Raw genomic sequence first — 15,108 nt, 5'->3', positions numbered from 1 at the left:
CCTCTGGAATTGTTGTCCTCTGGAATTGTTATCTCATGGCTCATTATCAGTTGTTATCCCCAGCCAGCAGCTCCATGGGGATATTGCTGCTTGGAGAAAGCCAAGCAGGTCCCACATGGACCATTCCATCTGGGAATTCCTCAGTTTATTCCCAAAAATCTTCTCCTGCACTGGGCAGAGGGAAGAGAGCCAGGAAAGGTTTGGATTCTCCCAGATTTTCCCTGTTCTTGGCCTGAATTTCCCTTCCGTAAAATGGGAACAACATCCCAAGAGCTGGAAGTGTCCCAAGAGCCCCCAGGAGCCACATCTGGCAGGAATTCCAGATGTTCATCCTTGGAGACCACGCTGGGATCACCAGGATTCCTGATGTTCCTCGGGAAGGAAGGACCTGGATCAGGGCTGGACACACCCAGGAGATGCCATGGGATGTCGAGGTTCATCCTGAGCTTTTCCAGCATCCTTTGCTAGGCATTGTCATGGAAACGATGAGGGGGGGATCCCCAGCTTCCAGGGATCCCCACATCCCACAGGATCCCCATTTCCCACAGGATCCCCACCTTCCAGGGATCCCCAGCTTCCAGGGATCCCCAGCTTCCAGGGATCCCCACATCCCACAGGATCCTCACATCCCACAGGATCCCTGTTTCCCACAGGATCCCCACATCCCACAGGATCCCCACATCCCAGGAACTGTGTGACCCAGGAAGGGCTGGAATTCCCAGCACTGGGATCCCAGCTGCTCTGGGTGCTCTCCCTGCTCCCACCAACCCTGAGAATCCCGAAATCCCTCCCACATCCCTCTCATTATCCTGGGAAGCCCACAGGACCTGGATTTGTGTCCTCAGGTCACCCCCAGGCCCTACAGAGCACGGAGAGCTCATCCAGCAGTGGATCCTGGGATGTTCCCTGTGTTCCCAGGGACTCTCCTGCCCCTCCAGCTGCTCCCTATCCAGGCAGGAATCTTGACCAAACTCCCAAGGCTCACATTTTTCCCAGACAAAGATTTATAGATTCAAACAAAAAATCCAATTGCCATGGAAACAGCTCTAAGGAGGCAGGAGCTGCAATCCCACCCTGGAAAAACATGGAGTTGTGAAGGCACCAGTTTCTCCAGTTTCCCCAGTTTGGCTGCCCTGAGTGTGCTCTGATTTCCCTGGAATTGGGGTTATACTTCCCTGGAAGCTGCCTGGGAACAGAGGGAAGTGAAGCTGGAATCCCAGCTGAGGCCATGCAGCTTTTCCAGGGAAAACCTCTCTCCCCAGGTTTGTCCTGGGGGTGTTGCTGCCATGGGCTTTGCTCCGGGAGCAATCAGGGACAAGGAATTTCCTCATGGATCAGAGGGATGTCTGCCACACCCACCTGGGAAGAGCGGCTGCTCCCACTGGGACACAGCGGAGACACAGCGGGGATGATGTCCTGGGGGCAGTGCGGGGTCTGGGTGAGCCCAGCCCGGCTGGAACTCAGGGAATACATTTCTCCTGGAGAAAAAGAGGCTCTGGGGGGAACTTCCCACTCCAGAACTCCCTGACTGGAGGAACAGCCAGGGGGGTTGGAATTTCTGCCAGGGAACAGGGAGAGGAGGAGAGAGAACAGCCTCAGGCTGGGCCACGGGAGGCTCAGGGTGGATTCAGGGAAAATTTCCTCCTGGAAAGGGTGGTCAGGCCCTGGAAGAAGCTGTGTCATCCCACAAAGTGACACCTCTGCTGTCATTCCCATCAGCTTCAGGGAGAAGGGAATGGCGGGAAGGGCAGGGAGAAGGAAAAATGGCTTAGCCAGGAAAACTGGGAGACTGAGGGGGTTTGGGATGGAGCAAAGGAGTCTCAGCTGTCTGATCCCAAGGGATGAGGGCATGGAGCAACTGCTTCCCTCTGGCACCTCTGGAAGTGTCCAAGGCCAGGCAGGACAGCGCTTGGGGACCCTGGAGCAGCAGGAGGTGTCCCTGCCAGGGCTGGCCTTTAAAGTCCCTCCTGACCCAAAGCATTCCATGGTCCTGGAATTCCAACAGCACTGACTGGGATAAATATGCAGGATATACCTCAGCTCCTGCCCGGCCTGGGCTGAGACCCTGCAGAAATTCCTGATTTATCTCCCATTTTCATTGATTTGGGTGCCTTCAGCTCCATCCCTGGGCCGTGGAGAGGGAAGGGACAGGAGCTGGGACTGCTCCAGCCCTTCCCCAGCCTGGAGAGGAGGATTTTCCCTGCTCCCTCCTTTCCCAGCTCTCCCCAGCCCAGCTCCCTCCCTTCCCGAGGAGCAGGAGGTGTTGTACAACCCCACGGAGCCACTGTGCTATTTTTAGGGAACATATTGCATTTGCATCCCAAATCTGGGGCCATATGGCTCCATGGATATTATTAAAAAGCTCCTTACATAATCCAGGAGCAGGAGGAAGCGCCAGGATTCCTGCCCAGGGCTGGGAAAGGTTTTGCTGGATGAGCAGGAAGCAGGAATTCAATATTCCAGCTCCTTGCTCCTCTCCTATTTCATCATTAAAATGGGGAACAAATGTTTGGGAAGCTGCTTTCCCACTGGGATCATCCCAGGGCAGGCAGGGATGCTCCAGGGATGCTGCTTCTGTGATCAAGGAATACAAATCCCCTTCCCACCTCAGCATCCTTTGGGAATCACGTGTGGCAGGGAAGGGGCAGGAGGGAGCAGAGCCAGGAACTCCAGAGCTCCGTGGATATTATTAAACAGCTCCTTACATAATCCAGGGGCAGGAGGAAGATCCAGGATTCCAGCCCAGGGCTGGGGAAGGTTTTGCAGGAGGCAGGAATTCAATATTCCAGCTCCTTGCTCGTGTCTTATTAAGCTTAATTTTGAATCATTAAGAAGAGAGAACAACTGTCTGGGAAGCTGCTCTCCCAGGGTCATTCCAGGGCAGGCAGGGATGCTCCAGGGATGCTGTTTCCACGATTTCTCTGTGCTGGGGAAGGAATAAAAATGCTCTTCCCACCTCAGCATCCCCTGGGAATCATGTGGCAGCCAAGGGTGACCACAGTAGGGATGAGAGCCAAAGGATCCAGAGCTCCATGAGTATTATTAAAATAATCCAGGGCCAGGAGGAAGCACCAGGATTCCAGCCCAGGGCTGGGAAAGGTTTTGCTGGATGAGCAGGAGGCAGGAATTCAATATTCCAGCTCCTTGCTGCTCTCCTGTTAAATGAAATTTTTAATCGTTGAAATGAGGGAACAAATGCCCCATAACCTGCTCTCCTGTGGGATCATCCCAGGGCAGGCAGGGATGCTCCAGGGATGCTGCTTCCACAATCCCTCTGAGGTTGGGAAGGAATAAAAATCCCTTTCCACCCTGGCATCCTTTGGGAATTGCATGTGGCAGCCAAGGGAAAGGAGGAGAAAAACTCTGGATTTATCCTGGTCCCTCGTGCATCCCTGAGAGCTGCTGGCAGGAGCAGGGAGGGAGGAAGGAGCAGAGATTCCCTGCAGAGGGAGAGAGGGAAGGAAGGAGGGAGGGATGTTCCCATGTCCCCGAAATCCAGAGCCGGGGGTGGCACCCACCTGCCAGCTTTGCTGCCCCTGGGGACAGGAATGATCCCAAAGAAATCAAAACAAGGGAAAACAGCTTGGAAAGGCACAGCAGCAGCCCCTGCCCAGCCCTTCCCCCTCCAGGAGCTTCCCCCAGAACATCCTGAAAAATTCAACAGGGAAAAGCTGCTGCTGGTTCTGGCTGGAGCCAGAGGGAAGCAGAATTCCCAGGGATGAGGAGCTGTCCTGGCAGTGCTGCGAGGGGTGGGACTGGGATGTCCAGGCAGGGATGAAAGGAGATCATGGAATCCTGGAATGGTTTGGGTGGGAAGGACCTTAAATCCCATCCAGTGCCAGCCATGGCAGGGACACTTTCCACTGTCCCAGGCTGCTCCAAGCCCTGTCCAGCCTGGCCTTGGACACTGCCAGGGATCCAGGGGCAGCCACAGCTTCTCTGGGAATTCCATCCCAGCCCCTCCACATCCTCCCAGGGAGGAATTCCTTCCCAACCTCCATCTCTCCCTGCCCTGTGGCAGTGGGAAGCCATTCCCATGTCCTGTCCCTCCAGCCCTTGTCCCCAGTCCCTCTCCAGCTCTCCTGGAGCTCCTTTAGGCACTGACAGGAGCTCTGAGCTCTCCCTGGATCCTTCTCTTCTCCAGGAAAAGCTTTTCCCTCTCTGTACCCCAAAGCATCCCTCCATGTGTCCCCCAATGTCCCCACGTGTTCCCTCCTGCCACCCCCCCCAAAGGATTTTATGGATCAATCAGTGGAAATATAAAAATCTTTGCTCTGAGCTGCAGCTCTGGGGGGCAGCAGGAGAGGCAAGATTTCCCAAAGAACCTGGGGAAACCCCAGCCAGCTCAGCCTGCTGGAATTCAGCTGGAGAGAGGGAAAAGAGAACAAAATATCCTTTAGTGTCTACAAACTGGAAGTGTTTGCAGAGAATGGGGAGAAAACAGCAGGAAAAGAAATCCAGCAATGGGATAAGAACGAGGCAGAGCTGAATCCTGATGGATTTTCCAAGAGAGACAAAGAAGGGAATGTTCATTGCTCATCTTTTGGCCATCCCAGAGCTGACCAGCGAGTCCCAGTGGTCACCACGGGGATGATCCACCCCATCCCTTGGCTTCTTCAGATGGAAAATCCCTTTGAAGGAGTTATGGATCTCCAGCCCAGATTCCATCCTGTTCCTCTCCCAGATCCACCATCCCTGGAGCCCTGGAAAGGGAAATGTCCCCCCCAGCTCTGGTCAGCCAAGGGGGATCCATGGGGACAGGGAAAGGAGCACCCCAGGAGTGGCTGGGATGGGAAGAGGAGCAGGAAAACCGGGAAAGGCTTCCCCAGGATTTGGGAGGAGTCCAACACAGCTTGGGTTGTGTCTGGCGAGGGGAAAGCTCCGGTTCCTCTCTATAAATATTCCCAGGCAAACAGCAGACGGGAGCAGAACATTTCCACCGGCAGGAAAAACAGTGGGGAAAACAAAGGATCCCGACTGGAACATTCCCAGGTTATGCTGGGAATCCCTGGATCCCTGGAAGTGTCCAAGGCCAGGCTGGAGCAGCCTGGGACAGTGAAGGTGTCCCTGCCCATGGCAGGGGGAATGGGATGGGATGGGATGGGATGGGATGGGATTTAAGGTCCCTCCGACCCAAACCATTCCAGAATTCCCTGGTTCTATAAACTGGAGTGATCAAGGTAAATTTGGGAATCACATGGTCTGGAGATAACAATTCCATGGAGAAAGGGCCATGGACAGGTTGGATCCCACCTGCAGCTAGGGTCTGACCTGTCCTTCCCAATCCCAAAGGGATTTTGGGAATAAAGGCTTGGGAAGAGCCCCATGGCACTGGGACACCCCCTGTGCCCCAGGAGGGGAAAATCTGGGATTTTCTCCAGCTGGAGAACAGACCACGGGGCTATGGATCCATGGAATTCCACAGGGGTTTGGCTTGGAAGGGACCTTTCAAGGCCATGGAATCCCAGAAGGATTTGGGATAGAAGAGACCTTGAAATGCCATGGAATTCCAGAAATTCCACTGCAAATAAACTGAAATAAACTGGATTTTTGGCCATTTTCCCCCCAGGATGGGCTCTGACATTCCCTGAGATGTGGCTGCTGCAGCTCCAGCCTGGAATTTGAGGGAGTCTCCATCACCTGGAGGTCTTGGAGGAGAAGATTGGGAAAATGATGGAGAGAGGTCCCAGGGAAACACTCTGGGGACTGGAGGAGCAAACTGGGGGATCCTCTGCTCCCACTGGGACCAAACTGGGACTGGATCAGCCTTTGGCTTGGGGAGATGTTGGATGTGGACAGAACTGTGGGAAAACAGGATCCTTCCCGGGAATTGCGGCTCCCAAGAGAGCTGAGGTGCCCTGGGTGGATGGAAGGTGAGCAGATCCCAAGGGAAAGCAGAGCTGCTCAGAGCCATTTTCTCCAGGCATGAATTCCACGCAAGAGGAAACAGCCTCACTCTGTGCCAGGTTGGATATTGGGAAAATTCCTTGCTGGAAAGAGCTGTCCAGTGGTGGAATCCCCATTCCTGCAGGGATTTAAATCCACATGGATGTGGCACTTGGGGACAGGTCAGCTCTGGGGGATGCTGGACTCATCTCCGAGAGCTTTTCCAGCCTGAACAATTCCATAACCCTGTGAATCCGAACCACCTTTCCCCACAAAGACCAGGAATTCTGCCTGCACATTTTGGGATGTTTAACATCAAATCCCTCTTTCCCATCCCCTCATTTTCCTTCCCTCACCCTGAGCTCCCATGGACAGAAAAGAGACTTTTCCATCCACTGCTCCCACTCCAAGGTATCCGAGGAGCTCCTCGTGGGATCCTCTGTCACTCAGCCAAACCCTGCAGACAGCTCTTCCCTCTTTTCCCGGAATAGCAGCGAGGGAAAAGCAAAACCACAACACAAATATTCCAACTGCTCCATCCCCACAGGCACGGCCCTTTTCCCAAAGTTTCCCTGGCAGAATTCCAAAGCCAGGATTGGTGCCTCTGCTCCACCCCAGCTGTCCCAGCTCAGGGTTGTCCCCAGCTGTCCCCAAAGCTCCAGGGTGGATCAGCTTCCCTCACTCCATGATGGCACAACAGGGGGGAAAAGGGCTGAATCCATGGATTTAGGTGCCTTTCCCACACCCCAGTCCATCCTCCCCCACCTTGCATTGTCCCTCTTTGGCCCCAGCCTGTTCTCCTCACACCTGCAGATCCATTTTCCCCTCCATCCCCCCAAACCAAGGGACTCCTCCAGGGAGACCCAGCAGAAGATCTTGGCACCAAACTCCTTATTCCTGCAGAGCAGATGATTTCATATTCCAGAGCTGTTTCTTTGTCCCTCCAGAGAAGATTCTTAGCTTTTCCAGAACAGATTATTTAATATTCCAGAGCAGATTATTTCTTCCTCCACCGAAGATTTTTTTTGCTCTTCCAGAGCAGATTCTTTGCTCCTCCTGGGCATATTATTTGTTCCTTCAAACAGATTTTTTATTCCTTCGGAGCTGTTTATTTGTTCCTCCAGAGCAGATTCATTGCTCCTTCAGAGCAGATTCTTTAATATTCTAGAGCAGATTTTTCCTTCCAGAATAGATTATTCAGTATTCCAGATCAGATTATTTATTGCTTCAGAGAAGATTATTTACTCCATCAGAGCAGATTATTTATTCCTCCAGAGCAGTTTATTTGTCCCGCAGAGCAGATTATTTCCTCCTCCAGAGCAGATTCTTTGCTCTTTCAGAGCTGTTCATTTATTCCTCCAGAGCAGATTGTTTAACATCCCAGAGCAGATTCTTTGTTCCTCCAGGACAAATTATTTCTTCCTTCAGAACAGATTATTTTTCCCTCCAGAGCAGATTCTTTGTTCCCTCAAAGCAGATTATTTAACATTCCAAACATATTCTTCAATATTCCAGAGCAGATTTTCCCCCCTCCAGAGCAGATAATTTAATATTCCAGAATAGACTATTTATTCCTCCAGCACAGATTCTTTGTTCCTCCAGAGCAGATTCTTAGCTCCTCCTGAGATGATTATTTAATATTCCAGAGCAGAATATTTAATATTCCAGAGCAGAGCCTTTGTCCTTTCAGAGCAGATTTTTTGTTCTTTCAGAGCAGATTCTTTAATATTCCAGATCGGATTCTTTAATATTCCAGGGCAGATTTTTTCCCCCTCCAGAGCAAATAATTTAAGAGTCCAGAGCAGATTATTTTCCCTCCAGAGCAGATTATTTTCCCTCCAGAGCAGATTAGTTTCCCTCCAGAGCAGACCCTTGGCTCTCCAGAGCTGCCCCAAGCAATGCTGCTTGCAGAGAACACTCCCAGCTCCTGTTGTTTAGCACAATTCAAACACTTCCAGAGCCTCTCCAGAGGGAAAAACCCTTCCTGGAAGGGGAAAATCCTTCCCAGGATGGGAAAACCCTTCCCAGCCCCTCCTTGGCACAGGGAATGCAGGAATTGCCCTCAGGAAGCTCCTGGGAGCTCTCAAGCACCAACTGGACAAAGTGGGAGCAGAGGATGATCTCTGAGCCCAGGGGATTAATCCAATTAAACAGAATTAGACTTTTATCTCCAAAGCTTTTTCCTCTTTTTCCAGCCCTGAAGTCTCCTGGTGTTTTCCCTGGGATGGATTAAAACATTCTGAGCTCTTCCAGGAGGAAATGGAGCCACCCAGGGAAGGGTTGGGATCAGAGAGGCTGGGAATTATTCCCAAGGAAAACCAGAGCATCCCCAAACCTCACCTGAGGCTCCGAGACCTCACTCCCAGTGAAAAAGCAGCAATAAAAATCTAGTGTTTGCAAACACCTTTGGAGCTCCTGGGACAGTGAACAGCCCCAAACTTTGTCACCTTGGAAAAATTCCAAGGTTTTTCCCATGCATTCCCAAGTATTCCTGCACTTCTGAGGGCTCCTATTCCAGCTGTGGGCATTGACAGCAACAAAAGCTCCAAGGAAAGCTGGAAATGCAGATTTCCTTTTAATGCTTCATCCATCTGTTTTCAGGGCCTTATCTCAGCTTTCCCAGATTCCCAAAGCCAGAGGGTTTGGATTCCTTTGGTTTTGACTTCAATGAACGTTTCCCTGAATTTGGGGCTTTTTTGCTTCCTTTTTCAAGGAGGCTTTTGAAGCATCCATAGCCTTGGAAGGATTTTCCTGGGTTTGATTTGTGTTCACAGCCTTTGGTTGAACAAAATCCTGTCCCAGTTCCAGAGAGGAGAAACTCCAGGGAAACTTCCAGGGCCTAAAGGAGCTCCAGGAGAGCTGGAGAGGGATGGAGGGACAAGGGATGGAAGGACAGGACACAGGGAATGGCTTTAAATGGCCAGAGAGTGGGTTTAGATGGGATATTGGGAAGGAATTCCTGGCTGGGAGGGTGGGGAGGGACTGGGATGGAATTCCCAGAGAAGTTGTTTTGCTGGGAAAAGCCACCCCCAGGAGGCACAGCTGGGGCTGCCCAGGGAAAATCCTGCTTGATGGAGACATTAGGCATTCCCAGACTGCAATAACTGGGAAAATCCCCCCAAATCCAGTGGCACAGGGTTGTTCATCCTTCTGAAAATGGGAATAAAGGGACCTACAAGCCTAAAGTGGCCTGGAGCAGGAATAACCCAGAGGGGCTCAGGCCAGGAGAAGTCACTAGTTTTTATGGAACAGGGAATTCTGCTCTTGGGTTAACCCATCCAAGGCAGGGGAACCTTTAGGAGGCTGCTTGGTGTCACCTGAAATGTGCTGTGTCCTGGATCTTTTCCTGCTGAGAGCCAGGATTCCCTGACTTAGCCAGGATTCCCTGAATTAGCCAGGATTCCCTGAATCAAGATTGCCAGGGAGAAAAGGTTCACCTTTCCCACCTCCCAGCAGCCCCTGGCAAGCAGAGCAGCCCCCAAATGATTCTGCCACTCCAAATGAATGCTGTTTGACTGAGCAGCACCAAAGCCCACATTTATTATTTGGGAGGAGCAGCAGCTCCAAGGTTCCTCAGGGTTTGTGTCTGGGCTGAAGAAACTCCTGGTTGTGGGAATTGCTCTCCAGGGAACTCTGGAAGTTCTGGAGCTGGGGAGAGGCAAGGCAGGGCTTGAAAAGCAATTTTTGCTCTGTTGTGATGGAGCAGGAGCTGCTGTTCCTAGGGATTTATAAGAGCTGCTCCAGGTTTGAATTACCCCAAGGATTGGTGTTGTGGGATGAATGGAATTTCTGGGAGGGATATTTTCCTTAAAATCCAGAGGTTGTTTGGATTTAATAAACAGGAATGTTCATTTATAGCCACTTTTGGATTTTTGAGCCAAAAAGAGGGGATTTTTTTAGCCCTCAAAAACATCTTTGGCAGCTGGGAGAGAGCAGGAGCTTGAAATTTCCGGAGGGATTTCCTCACAGGCAGCAAGGGAAGCAATAGGAAACATTCCCATGTTTTGTCCATCAATCCCTCTGGTCCCAGGATGAGCTGGAAGCTGAAGCCTGGCCAGGAGCTGCTCCAAGGAATCTTCAGCCCATCCTGGTGCACTCAGCCAATCCCAGAGCATCCTCTAGGCCCAGTTTGGGCATTTCAACAGCCAGAATTAAAAAAAAAGGAATAAAAAATGGGAATCGCAATGGTTGTTTGCTGCAGGAATTTCATCTCCTGCTTTCCTAGCAGCCAGGCTGGGGAACTGCTCCTATTCCTGCCTCCTGCTGGAGAATCCCAGATTTTTAAGGATCGGAAGGGACCTTAAGGATTTTCCAGTGCCACCCCTGCCATGGCAAGGACACCTCCCACTGTCCCAGGCTGCTCCAAGCCCTGTCCAAGCTGGCCTTGGACACTGCCAGGGATCCAAGGGATCTGGAGTCTCCCTGGGAATCCTCCCAGTGACAGTGGAGCTCAGTGGGAAGGAAAAACTGAGCTCCTTCCATCCCACAGATCTCCCTGTGCCCACATTCCTGGGGCTCTGCAACACTCAGATCCCAGGGCTGGGATTCCCTAAGAGCTCCTTGCCCTTGGAGAGCCCAGCCAGGGCCATCCCAGGGCAGCAGCCGAGGGGATTGAACTCCAAACACATCGGAATTATTATGCAAATATTTGGAAATCATCGACTCCCTCCCTCACCTCGGAAGAGATGAGTGAAGCGTTGCCATGGCAACAGCCACTGTCAACTGCCAGAGTCCCCGTTTGGGATTCCAGGGGTGTCCCGGGAGGATGGAGGATCCAGGATGGTTTGTCCAAGGTGCTGAGGGGAGGTGGGACAGGAGAAAGCTCCTGCTGGAATCCCAAGGCCAGTGCTCCAGCAGCCCCGAGGTCAGGCAGCTCCCCCTGGGCCTGGAGAGCACAGCCAAGGATCCTTGGAGCCCAGCAGCTTCTCCTGCACCATTGCCCCACACCAAACCCTGCCGAGGGAGTTTTCCTTGAACCCTGAAAAATCCCACCTGTAGAGACCTCAGTAACTCCCAACTCTGACAACCCAAGCCTAGAATATCAGCCCAGGCCCAGGGACAACAGAATCCAAACTAATCCAGATCCAGGGACGGGAGAATCCAAACTAATCCAGATCCAGGGATATGAGAAACCAAACTAACCTAGGTCCAAGGACAGGAGAATCCAAACTAATCCAGATCCAGGGACAGGAGAATCCAACATCATATACCATAAATATCCCAGCTCCTGGGACACGAGAATCCAGCACTAATCTAGATCCAGGGATATGAGAATCCAACATCAACCCAGGTCCAGGGACAGGAGAATCCAACTCTAACCCAGATCCAGGGACATGAGACTCCCTCTCTCCTTGAGCCTCTGACCTTGAGCTGAGTCTCAATTCCAGTTCAATCCCAGTGGGATGGGCAGTGCTGAGGCCATGGGGGGCAGGATGTCCCCAGAGGATGCAGAACATCCCAGGGTCTTCCCACAGGAGCTCCAAGGTCAGAGCTGGGCTCAGGAGATGCCACAAGCCCCAGGATTTTGGACTGAAATGAACATTTGAGGTGGGATTTGGTTCCAGCTCCACAGCCTCCTCAGGTTCCAGCTCCACAGCCAGCACAGGTTTCCAGCCCCTTTGGCACATTCAGGGCTTGGGAATTGTTGAACGGAGGGAGCAGAGCAGCAGCTGCCATCCCACCTTCCCTCTGGGTGGAGCTGATGCCAATGGATGTGGAGGGAGCAGCCTGGAAACCTCTTCCCACCTCCCGGCTTCTCCTGCCCAGCTTCTCCAGCAGGCAGGAGCAAGGCCTGGCTCATCCACCTCCTCCTCCTCCCTCAGCTTTTTCCATCTCCATTTTATCCTCATTAATTATTCCTTTTTTTTCTTTGCCTCCTGTGGAATGAGAGGCTGATTCACCCCCTGCGACTGATCCACCTTTTCCAGAGTCACAGGGATGGGAAAGCCCAGAACATTCCCAGATGGTTCCTCCTCAAGATTCTCCAAAAGGCAGCCTGAGGTGGGAGTGGTGGGACACCAGGGTTGGGTCTCCTTGGAGAACCTCACAGGGGTCCTGTCCTGTGAGGAAAGGCTGGGAATGTTCACCTGGAGAGGAGAAGCTCCAGGGAGAGCTCAGAGCTCCTGCCAGAGCCTAAAGGGGCTCCAGGAGAGCTGGAGAGGGACTGGGGACAAGAGATGGAGGGACAGGACATGGGAATGGCTTCCCAGTGCCAGAGGGCAGGGAGAGATGGGAGATTGGGAAGGAATTTCTGGCTGGGATGGAATTCCCAGAGAAGCTGTGGCTGCCCCTGGATCCCTGGCAGTGCCAAGGCCAGGCTGGACAGGGCTTGGAGCAGCCTGGGACAGTGGAAGGTGTCCCTGCCATGGCTGGCACTGGATGGGCTTTAAGATCCCTTCCATCCCAAATCATCCCGGGATTCCAGGATATGAGACCTCAAGGGGTTTGAGCGCAAAGTTCCAGGTGTTCCTCAGCTCCATGGTGTCCCCAAGCCCTCCCTGGGGTGGTTTCTGTCCCCACAAGGTCCCCCAGGGCAGCTCCCTCTCCTTTGTGGATCTCTCTCTGTGGGAGATGAAGCCCTGAAGGAGAAAGTTGCTCCTCCTGTTCCCACCCCACACCAAGAGCCTGTTCTGCCTTTCAAAGGACAATTCCCCAAATGATTATCCCAAAAAAGCCTCCCCCTCAGCTGGGCACACAAGGCTGATCTGGAGCAGGAGCTGAAATCTGGGAGCAAAGCTCCTTGAAAAGCCTGTGCAGCTCACAATGGTGATGGGAGCACAGGGATGTGTTGGGAAGAGTCAAACACCACACAAGGAAAATGGGATTGGGAACAAACGGAGCCAAATCCACTCTTGCTCCAAGCAGGAGCTGGAGAGGTGGCCAAGGGGGTCAGCCATGGTGCCACCGGAACTGGGGTGAGAATTCCTCCTCTCCCTTCCCTGACACCCCAAATAACCCCAGTGCCTCCTGAACACAGCTCCCCACAGGGCTCTGCCTCACAAACACAGCTCCTGGACATTTCTCCGAAGATTTTTTTTGGGATGCTTTGTTTCCAAAGTCTCTGTGGGTTCAGGGAAGCTGCAGCCAGCCCTGCTGGGCACTGTTGAGGGTGGTTGGGACCGGGTGGCCCTGGTGGCTCTGATGGCACCATCCCCCTGTCCCCCAGCCCTCCTGCCCATCACTCTTACCGCAGGTTTATCAAATCAAGAGTCCCCAGTGTTCCCAGCAACTCCCCATCTGCTCCAAGAGCTGCCATCCCGATCCATGGGATTTATGGGACATTCCACAGCCCAGCTGGGCTCATTCCTGGACAGATTCCATCCATCCCAAATGCTCCAAATCCAAGGAACCCAATCCTTGTTCCACCCAGGCATCACCAACCCAGCAAACACAACTAATATTCCCAAACTTCATGGAGAAGGAAAACCCAGAGAGCAGCTGGAGTCCACCTTGAACATGGCCTCCCAAAAATGCCTTTCCAGGGGAGAGGGATGTGCTGAAGAACCTGCAGGAGTCCCCACATTTCTGTCCCTCACAAAGGCCACCCTTTCCCAGGACAGGCAGTGACATTCCTGCCTGGCATCCCAAACGTTGGGGCTCCCAGCGCTCCCCAAAATGCTGCTCCCAAGGGCCCACCACCAATCCCGGGAAGAAAAGTGACACACCCTGGACTGACTGAACTCCTGCTCCCAGAGCTGCTTCAGGCATTGGCTGGCAAGGATGGGAAGGGACAGGATGGGTTTGCCAAAGAAATCACCTGAGCAAAAGGAAGCTCTTACCTGTTTCTCCCCAGATGGGCAGATACTCGTCCTGCTGGATGTCCAGCATGATTTCCAGGCCATTCCCTGTGCCTCCCTTCACCGTGGTGAGGAGAGGCCTCCCCTCCTCTCCTGAGTTAAACATGTAGCATTTCCCATATTTTGTAAACACCTGCGGGGAAAAAAGAGAGCAATTAGGGAATATTTCCCACAGAATCGACACTCATTCCCAGCCAGCAGAGGGATGGGAAACAGCCTCGAGCTGTAGGTCAGGAGGGAAAATCCACATAAACATCCCCATAAATATACCCAGAAACATCCCCATAAATATATCCGGAAACATCCCCAGGAATATCCCCAGAAATATCCCCAGGAATATCCACAAAAATATCCCCAGAAATATCCCCATAAATATCCACACAAATATCCACATAAATATCTACAAAATATCCACAGAAATATCCACAGAAACACTTCCAGAAATATCCCCAAAAATATCCCCATAAATATCCATATAAATACTCCCAGAAATATCCCCAGAAACATTCCCAGAAATATCCCCAGGAATATCCCCAGGAATATCCCCAGAAATCCAGCCAGGGTTAAAAATTTTCTTAATGATTGTATTCTCCTTATGGAAAATAAGTGAGGGAAGAGAGGAAGGAAAAGCTGGTTTGAGGGAAAGCTCCTCACTGGAATGGTTCCATGTCCAATCTCTGACAAACACACGCTGGGCTTGAGCTCCTGATAAAAAACTTCCCCAGTTCCCTGGTTTTGGGCAGAGTCTCAGTCCATCCCCACCATGGGAATGCTGCCTGTGCTCTCCCAACACAAAAAATCCAATATCCCCTTAATTCCTCCCTCTGCTTGGAAAATAGGAAGAGTTAAAAACACTTGGGGCAATGAGGGAAGAGCTCCTCCACCATTTTGCTCTTCTTCAGTCTCATTTTGGACTGTTTCCTGAAAGAAATTCCAGGTGGAACTTCCAGGCCACCACCAGCACTGCAAAGCCGAGGGACACTGGTGTCCAAGGGGACATGAGGTTCCAAGAGGGAGGGCCATGTGGGAACACAGGCTTCCCCTGGGAGAACACAAGTTTCTGAGTGGGGAAATGTGGGGCTCTGAGAGGGATGGATGTGGACTTCCAAGTGGGATGGAGTGGGGACCACAGGTTTCCACATGGGGCAACTTGAGTTTCCAAGTGGGATGGACATGGGGGACCATGGCTTTTCCAGTAGGGTGGAGATGGGTTTCTGTCGCTGTTGAGCTGCTAGCAGAGAAAAAGACCCAGGTTCTCAGTGTGACAAGAAAGAGGAAATTTATTATTTTGATTTCAATATATATAGACTTTTCAGAGGTCACCCAGATTGGTCAGTCAGAAACGTCCCCCTAGGCCTGATTAGCCAGGCCTGAACTGTCCAAATCTCGAGACATTGTTTCAAAAATATCCAAACTTTATCTTTGT

The 15,108-nt window shown here is 52.1% G+C and overlaps 1 protein-coding gene across 4 annotated transcripts in view; it reads right to left on the bottom strand.

Annotated features, from left to right (window-relative positions):
* Window positions 1-15,108, bottom strand: part of LOC146426384 (acid-sensing ion channel 2) — a 377,298-nt gene that overhangs the window by 18,769 nt on the left and 343,421 nt on the right. For all 4 annotated transcript variants that reach the window (XM_085083351.1, XM_085083350.1, XM_085083349.1 and 1 more), the window contains exon 2: window positions 13,665-13,815. In XM_085083351.1, the coding sequence (XP_084939477.1) occupies window positions 13,665-13,815 (151 nt within the window). The remainder of the gene's footprint in view (window positions 1-13,664; window positions 13,816-15,108) is intronic.

Source organism: Lichenostomus cassidix, chromosome 27, assembly GCF_008360975.1.
Source record: "Lichenostomus cassidix isolate B80296 chromosome 27, HeHo_3.0, whole genome shotgun sequence".
Lineage (NCBI taxonomy): Eukaryota > Metazoa > Chordata > Aves > Passeriformes > Meliphagidae > Lichenostomus > Lichenostomus cassidix.
Note: the sequence above shows the minus strand (reverse complement) of the source record. Positions and strands in the feature narration are given on the sequence as shown.